Source organism: Chrysochloris asiatica, unplaced genomic scaffold (genome assembly GCF_000296735.1).
Source record: "Chrysochloris asiatica unplaced genomic scaffold, ChrAsi1.0 scaffold00015, whole genome shotgun sequence".
Classification (NCBI taxonomy): Eukaryota; Metazoa; Chordata; class Mammalia; order Afrosoricida; family Chrysochloridae; genus Chrysochloris; species Chrysochloris asiatica.
Window position 1 is genome coordinate 25,984,169 of NW_006408533.1, and position 9,220 is coordinate 25,993,388.

A 9,220-nucleotide genomic window follows, 5' to 3' on the forward strand; every position below is an offset into this window, starting at 1 on the left:
CTTTCATTGTACCAGTACCAAGCTGTATTGACCACTGTAGCCATGTAATAAATTTTGAAGTCGGGGAGTGAGAGGCCTCCAACCTAATTGTTCTTAAGCAGTGCTTTGCTTATCCTGGGTCTCTTTCCTTTCCATATAAAGTTTGTAATTTTTTTTTTTTTTCCCCATTTCTTTAAAGAATGTTGTTGGAATCTGGATTGGGATTGCATTATATGTGTAAATTTCTTTGGGCAGTATTGACATTTTTACAATGTTAAGTCTTCCTATCCAGGAGCATGATACATTCTTCCATTTTTGTAGGTCCCTTTTGGTTTCTTGTAGTAGTGTTCTGTAGTTTTCTTTGTATAAGTTCTTTTTTTCTCTGGTTACATTTATTCCTAGATACTTCATCCTTTGGGTGGTTATTGTAAATGGTATTGCTTTCCTAATGTCCTTTTCAGTGCTGTCGTTTTTGGTATAGAGAAATCCAACTGATTTTTGTATGTTGATCTTATATCCTGCCACTTTGCTGAATCTTCCAATGAGGTCTAGTAGTAGCTGTTTTACTGAGTCTTTGGGATTTTCTGCATATAGGATCATATTGAATACTGTTATTTTTATGATTGTTTTTCCTTATATAGTATTTGATTGATCTTGTTAGTCAAGATGTTTATCATGATAGTTGTGTCTGTTTATCATGATAGTTGTGTCTGTTTTCTTTTGTGTAGGACTGTATATAAAATTGACATTCCCATTCTTTATCCTTCTGTCAGGTCTGTGTTCAGTTATTCTCCATTTGATTTTTTCTGCAGCTCACTAAGGCTCATCGGCAAGGACATATGGTGAAAGTAGATTGGCTGGACAGATTGACATTTAGAGAAATAGAAATGATAAATGAGGTGAGTTGTATCTTTTATTTCATTTTTCCCCAAATTTTAAAATCAGTTCTTTTTTGAGAATTATTTCTTGTCAGATATCTCACATAGGTAGAATAATTGGGTTCAACTCTAGTTATAAGTTCAATCCTATTACTTGGAAAACTTGGAATAGCTGCTTTTCTAATATTTTTTTATAATGTGGGACCAAGAAGTTGGTAGTAGGAATCCTTAGTATCTTATTCTAGTCAATAATGGGTAAATCCTCCATGAGCTCATTACCTTTTTTTTTTTTTTTTTACTTCAGTTATCTTAATTCATGTTTAGTGAAATCCTCTCACTAATTAATTATTACCTAATTAATTCCTGTACTACACATAGGAATCTACACCTTTAATAAAGTTAAGTTTCAGGTCATTTATTGAGCCTGCATATTGGAGCAGAATATATGTTAATTTCAAATGGCATCAATGAAACTGCTAAACTTATTTAAAAAAAACAAAAAACGAACTTGTTCTTTTTGTTATTATTCTCTGAAATTCTAGCTGTTTTCCCTAACATTCTATGTCTTAGAGTATACAAATCACAATTATAAATCAAACTTTAAGGGAAAATGTCAATTTTATGATATGCTTAACTTACAATGATCACTATCGGTATCTTCTGATTTAATCTACAAGTTTTAGCAAATAGTAGGAGAGAGAAAAATCTTTAATTTTACAGTGAACCCTTGTAAAAGTTAGATTCTACCTTTTAAAAAAATACATGTATATTTTACATTTTACAAAATTTGTATTTAATCTGAAGATTGACTGTATTTTTTGGATTTGTTCATACTGCATTGTCATATATACAAACTAGAAGAAAAGTTTGCTTATTTTTGTTGTTTTTCCCCCCCAATTTTTGTAATAGTCTCACTCTGAACATAACTTAATCAAAATGTTTACTTATATATTTCTGTTCTTTAATTTTGTTGGTATCCCTTCCGAGTTGTAACAACACTGTATAGGGTTTCTAAGAAAGCCTCGTCTTTCTCCCATAAAGAAAGTCAACTATTAACTTTTAAAGTGGCTGGTGGGAGCCACAGACCTTGTGCTTCTCGGTCCGGTGCTTATTGAAGCCGCCCTGGTAGTGTAGTAGGCTGCTCTCTGTAATTTAAAATCTACCAGTCGCTCCACAGGAGAAAGATGAGGCTTTTGCATCCTGTAAAGGTTACAGCCTTGGAAACCCTATGTAGGGTTTCTTAAGAATCATAACTGACAGCACACAGTAGCAACATCAGATATTAGAAAAGGAGTCCTGGTGTTGAATGGATTAGTGTGTGACTGCTCACCTTTCCCACTACTTGCTTCATAGGACAAAGATATGGCAGTCTGCTTCTGTCAAGATTTACAGTCTTGGAAACCCCATGAGGCAGTCCTGCTTGCACTCTAGGGTCACTGTAATTTGGAAGCAGCTTGACAGAAGTTCTAACTTCATGTACTTGATGGTTGAGTTTTAGTTTGGTTAATAGCAAAGGAGCCATGGTGGCACAGTGGTTAAAATGCTCCGCTGCTAACTGAAATGTCAACACTCAAACCCACCACTCCTTTGGAAAAAGATGTGGAAGTTTATAAAGATTTTATAAGGATTACTTTGGCTACTCTATGGGACACTTCTAACTCTGCTCACATTGGCTTGGTATGATTTATTTTCACCTATGGCAGTGGATTGGAGTCCTGGTGTGGTGCTGTGAGCTCATGCATCAGACTGCAAAGTCATTTGAACTGCAAGGTTGGTGGTTAAAGTTTACCAGCTGCTCCTGGGAAACCCTGTAGATGGTCGCTATGGGTCGGAATCAACTTGACGGCACTTAACAACAACAATGGCAGTGGGTTATGGTGCAGGTTTGGATAGTAGAGTATGCATTGCTATGACTTACTTTGCCTAATGCCCTGATATCCCTCTATGAAAGATAGAAATATATTACTATTACTGCTATAGACTATAATATACTTAAGTTGAACAGTTTAAGTGACCTCTTCAGACCATAGTGATTTTATGTATGTACATTGTTGTTGTTAAGTGCCATTGGGTCAGTTCCAACCCATACATAGCGACCCTCTGTAGGGTTTCCAGGCTTATACGCTGGTGACCTCGAACCGTCAACTTTTTGGTTCAAACCAACTTTGCAATGCAGCACATTAACCCACAGTGCTCCACAAGGTATATGGATTAAAAGCCATTAATTAGAAGTACAAACTATATTTATTTTTGAAATAACAGTTTACATGTAGATTTATGCATAGAAGCTTCAAAGTTTTATATAAAACTAGAAGCCTTAACAACAACTTAGTAACCCAAAACCCTTATTAAATTTGAGGAGGGAGCTATAAGTCAATAACAGAGACTGTTGGATAAAACAGCGCTGGTATGTATATTACAATGACATTAACAATTATATTGTCAACTGTCCGTGAGAGGTATGATACCACTATGGAAAAAAAAAACCAACAAAACCATGTACTCATCTTTTCAGAGAATGTTTGAGATAATTTTTCAAAAAAACTCTTAATTTTTTTTAGAGTGAAAAACGAAGTTCTAATTTCATGTACTTGATGGTTGAGTTTCAGTGCGTCAAGAGTGAAGATAAGGAATATGGTATTGTATATTATGAAAAGGTATTTGCCTTGAAACTGTTTATGGTCTCTAAAGTAGAGGGGAGAGGAAACATTACAAAATACTACTGGTGCTCCTGCTGAGATGAATTATTTGGTTGCAAGATAGCAGCAGACAGCTGTCATCAGCAGCTGTTTATATATACATAAATCAAATCATAAAGCCACAATAAGATTGCAAAAGCCAATCATTCATATAATGTAGTTCTGGGTTACAGAATTCAATAAGTGTGTAAGTGATTACAAACTTTTTGATGAATTGTTCTGAAAATTGGCAAGTCGGCCACTGAAATAATAATTGTCTTTGCAGTTACTAATTGGAAATAATCAATCATAATTATAACCAGTCTTAACCATATTTTTATTGGTTAAGTTATTGGGAATTAATAGTAGATTTCTGTGTATTTGTAACATGGTGGAATTGTATATTTGACCCTAATAACAAAAGTAAGCTTATAAAGACTACATAAATATGCATGTATTTATTAATCCCTGCTAAATTGAGAAGGTCTTGCTATCATTAAGCTGAGTAAGAACAAGAACACATTGATCTGTGCTCATTATGTGAAAGAGTAGTTTGTTCCATGTTTGATATGTGACTATTTGAAAAATATCTATGCCTTTAAGTGCCTAATGAAGTGAATTTACTTGAATAATACAGAAATCATTGTATTTTTAGTTAGAAACCACATAAATCAGGTCCCTTCTATTATTGTTGAAGTGGACAGGTGTATGACTCAGTGCTCATTGAGGGCTGCTTTCTGCTACATTTCAAAATAGATGAATATTTTTCTGATATAGCTAGTGTTCATAGGCAGTTATGGCTTCATTAAAAGCAACACTTTACATTAACAAATTCATGTGTGTCAAAGCTGTCACAAGTGATTTTTAAAATAAATCTATTTTTATAACGATTTGAAAGATGTTTCCATATGGAATTTGTTTTGTGTAGTTCATTTATTGTCATATTCATGTTATTTTTAAGTTTTTAATATTCATATATATTATTTTCTTTGGCTTCTACCTGTTTTTCCTTATTGAAAGATGAGGAAAAATCAACTTCTTTTGTTTTTTTGTTTTATACATGATACCGCTTGGTAAAAAAGAATGTAAACTATTTAGTATTGCTTAATATAATGCATTTTAATAAAATCATGTTTTACATATTATACTGTATATAATTTTATTAAAAACAATATTTGTGCTACAAAGAATATACTGATACAGAAGGCTTTTGGAACATTATGTAAAAAGGATGTTTTGAAAAGAGCTTGGATAACAGATGAAGTAACAACACAAAAGAAATTGGAATAATTTCTAGTATTTTTGAAAAGGTTCTTGACCCCTTTCTACTGCTTCCTGAAAATTGTTCATAAATTAGTGCCTGTCTGCCTACCCTGTCATATTTCCACTTAGTGTAAAGATTTTGGGGCCAGTGTATTGAATCTAATAGAAATAGACTTTCTTGTCACCTGTCTTTTGTGACAGATAGGCTTAGTGAAGATTACTTGTCACAGTTGGGCTGATAAATTGTGTTTTCTAGTGTTGTGACTTAGAGCCAGACTGTTAAACAACAGCTGTGGGACTCTGTGGTTTGCAGTAAGCTCAATTACTAAACTAACATCACAATACTTCCCCATTCTCTGTCTTTATTGATTTTTTACAAATACCTAAAATTGAAAATATACTCATTGGAAGTTGACAGAAAAGCTGGATGCTAGATATACAATTGTAAAGAAATGAATGTTGATCTTAATTAATTTAGACTTTATCGTTATATATGGATTTGTCTAACATTTTTCTTACTGATAAACTTTCTTGCTTGGATTGGACACAAATAAAAACCAGCGTTCTTCAAAAGCGATAATAACTGCTTTATTTCTTAAGAATGCATTGTTTGATTCTTGCTATTCAAGTTTGCATTATGTTCAATAGGTCTTCCTCTGAGGAACAATGCTGCTGAGTTTCTAGCTGTGAGGAAATTTTGAGTGCTATCAACTTTACCCATACAATGCTCCTTTCAGAAATGAGCTCAATTCTGATCCATTGAAACATTATCAACATTTATTTGTAAGATTTTGAAAATGATACAACATATCCACTATGCGATGTTTTAATTAATGCCAGACTACTAATTTACTTGCACCTTGTAGATAAAATGGATTGATACAGTGGCTGCAAAAGTAGGCTCAAAACCAGAAGTGATTGTCATGTTGACCCAGAACAGGGCAACATTGTGTTATCAACAATTTGAGTCAAAGCTAACGTAGTGGAACCTAACAGTAACTTACTCACAGATATAAAAACTGTAATGCAACATTTAAAAATTTTCTCAAGTTGTTTTATCAACAGCAATAGGAGTAAAGATGGATATGTATTTTAAAATACAGTTGAGTAATGATAAGAATTAAAATGTGTAATTTTTTTTTTTTTACCATTTTGTTGTCTGTTTATGTTAACTTCTGTATTCTAGGATGGTGATGAATCATCTCCGATTCTTACAAGCTTTGAGATAGTGAAAGTCCCTGATCCTCATATGTCTATGGTGAGTTATTTATTAGTAAATTTGTTTTTTTCTTTGTTTTAGTGTGTGAAATGAGAGGTTACAGAATAGATCATCAGTTTTACATTCATGAAATCATGTGCTTTACCTCATTACAATGTTTGCAGTCCTTTCCAGTGTTGACCTCTATTCACTTTAACTGTTGCATTCCTCTCTGTGTCTCCTGCTATCTTCTTCTTTCCTTTGCTAATTTTCCTCTTGTGTATTGCCTGCGCTGTCACCTATGTTGACGTATATGTCTATCCTCTAACCTGTGAATACCTTTTCCTCCCACCTCCCTGTTGTAACCGTCATAGATTGCTTCTTTTATTAAGAAAATATTTTCTTAACTTTTTACATTTGTCGCATACAATATTGTCCTTTCGTGATTGACTAATTTCTCTCAGCATAATGTCTGTCCTCCAGGTCCATCCATGTTGTGAGGTGTTTCACAGATACATTGTTATTCTTTAACACTGCCTAGTGTTCCGTTGTTTGTATATACTAAAGTTTGTTTATCCCTTGTTTTGTTGATGGGCACTTAAGCTGTCTCTATGTTTTCCATGTGTCTCTTATAGACAGCATATTGAAGGATTCTGTTTTCTTGTTTTTTGTTTTTTTTAATATCCATTATGCTACCTATGTGCATTTAATACATTTACTCTCTCTAATTATTGATAGTTATTAATTGATTACTGTCATATTGCTCTGTGTGTGTGGTGCTACTACTGGTTTCTTTGTTCCACGTAAATTTCTGCACTAAGTTCATTTTGTGTGTTCTCTTTTTATTTTTATTTCTGTTGTGCTAATGTTTACTAAGGAGTCCTGGTGTGGCACTGTGATTTAATGCGCCAGACTGCAAAGCTGTTTAAACTGCAAGGTCAGCGGTTCAAACTTACCAGCTGCTCTTGAGTTGGAATCGACTCGATGGCTCTTAACAACAACAACAACGTTTACTAAATCTTACAGATTTTCCTCTTTTATTTTTGATGTGCAAGTATATTAATTTTCTTTGAGGTTGCCTTGTAATTTATTATTTTTTTGTCCTATTTAAAATAATGTTTTTCTTGAAATCTGTTTTACTTCCTTAGCATTTGGAAGTTCTCTATCTGCATGATTCCCTCTTATTGGTTTATAATTTACTTCATTATAAATTGATACCTCAGGTTCCATATTTTCAGTCTTGTAAGTTTGTTTTACATTAAATACTTCTGTGTCTGGAACTCTGGTAGCATAGTGGTTACGAATTAGACTGCTAACCCCAAGGTCAGCAGTTTGAAACTACCAGCTGTTCCGCAGGAGAAAAATGAGGCTTTCTGCTCCCATAAAGATTTACAGCCTTGGAAACCCTGCACAGGGTCGCTGTGAGTCAGAACCGACTCCACGGCGCAGGTCTGGACGGTGGTGTTATGTGTGCTGATCTGTTTGTTGTTTTTTGTTGTTGGTTCTTAGTCCAAAGAACATCCTTAAACATTTTTTATAAAGTTGGTGTGATCATAACAAATCTTTTAAATTTCTATTTGTCAGGAAACATCTACTTTTGCTTTGAGGGACAACTTTGCTAGCTTTCTGATTCTTGGGAGGCAATTTTATTTTTTTCTTTCAATGTTTTGTATATGTCATCTCTTGCTTGCAGTATATCTGCGGAAAATTCAGATCTTAGTCTTATTCGTTCTTCTCTGTAGGAAACTTTTCATTTTTCTCAAGCTGTTTTCAGGATTCTATCCTTGTCTTTGGTTTTGTGATCTGTCCTTTTTGGGGTTTGTTCAGCTTCTGGTATCCTTATCTTTTTGTCTTTCATGATGGTAGGGTAATTTTCTTCCAACTCTGGCAGTTTTCTCTGTGCTTTTTATTGTCTCTTCCTAGTCAGGAAGTCAGATCTCCTGTAACTTGTTCTTCATCATGGTGTCCCAAATAACTCTTAGGCTTTCTCCCATTCTTTTTTTGGATTGTTCTTCTAGAATAATAGTACTGAGAGATTTACCTTCAAGCTCACTAATGTGTGCTTCTTTGTTTCGAATCTACTCCTTAGCCCTTTCAGTGTATCGTCCAATTCTGAAATCTTAGTATTAGTCTTCTGATTTTTTAATTGTAGGCTTTGTATTGTTTCAAAATTTGCATTCATCTTGTCTGTTCTTATAGTGTTTTCCTAAACTCTTCTAACGTTTTTCCTGTGTTCTGCTTGCTTTCCTTGGAGTCCTGGTGTGGCACTGTGGGTTAATGTGCTGGACTACAAAGTCGGTTTGACCTACAAGGTCAGCGGTTCAAGCTCACTAGCTGCTCCTCAGAAGCCTTATACAGGGTTGCTATGAGTCGGAACCGACTCCATGACACTTAACAACACCACCAACAACAGCGTGTTTTCCCTGATCTTTCTGCAAACCCTTGGAAGGTACCTACCGAAATAGCATTTTTTTGAATTCTTTTTTCAGTTAGTTCCATTACCTCTTCTTTCTCAGTAATGATTTCTGGCTCTGCATCTTCATCATTTGTGGTCTATGTTGCATTGTGGAGTTGTTGTCATATTTGTATTTAGTTGATGATTGTATGATGCTTTGTTCTTAAGCTCTCACCAATTGTCTACTGTGGGTGTAGTGAGAAAATGGAAGCATGTACACTGTTGCTTTCGCCATTTATGTACCTCAGGTTAGAGTGTATTTGACTGTTGTTATCTGTTGTCTGTTACCGATTAGGTGGTACAGGAGCTAGTATTGGCTATTGCCCAGTGGGTGAAGCTCCAAAGGTTCTGATTGTGGCTGTGTTCTATGTTGGGTGGGAAAATGAAAACCCCTTCAACACACACATACAAGAAAATAAAATAGAATAAACCAACAGATAACTAACAATGAAAAGAGAAAATAACAACGAGAAATAAAAACAGGCAGCCACAAGAAAAAAAGAATATAAACACAAAAGAGGGATTGGGAAATGGAGCTATGGAAGAGAGATATAAGAGAGAAAATAAAAGGAAGAAATAAGAAAAAATAAAACACTTAATAACTTAGACAGGACAGGAAGTTGGAGCTGTAGAAGAGAAAAATACGAGAATAAAAGAAGAGGGGAAATGAGAAACAGAAGAAGAAAAAACAAAAAATGGATATACAAAGGATAAAATTAAAGAGAATGGAAAGAGAAAAAGGAGGGAAAATAATAAACAAACACAAACA

At 34.3% G+C, this 9,220-nt stretch overlaps 1 protein-coding gene across 1 annotated transcript in view; it reads left to right on the plus strand.

Moving 5' to 3' along the window:
• The window catches only part of PIK3C3 (phosphatidylinositol 3-kinase, catalytic subunit type 3), a 186,512-nt gene that overhangs the window by 40,864 nt on the left and 136,428 nt on the right, over window positions 1–9,220 (plus strand). The window contains exons 5-7 of the mRNA XM_006835138.1: window positions 792–878; window positions 3,419–3,514; window positions 5,985–6,056. Coding sequence (XP_006835201.1) covers window positions 792–878; window positions 3,419–3,514; window positions 5,985–6,056 — 255 coding nt within the window. The remainder of the gene's footprint in view (window positions 1–791; window positions 879–3,418; window positions 3,515–5,984; window positions 6,057–9,220) is intronic.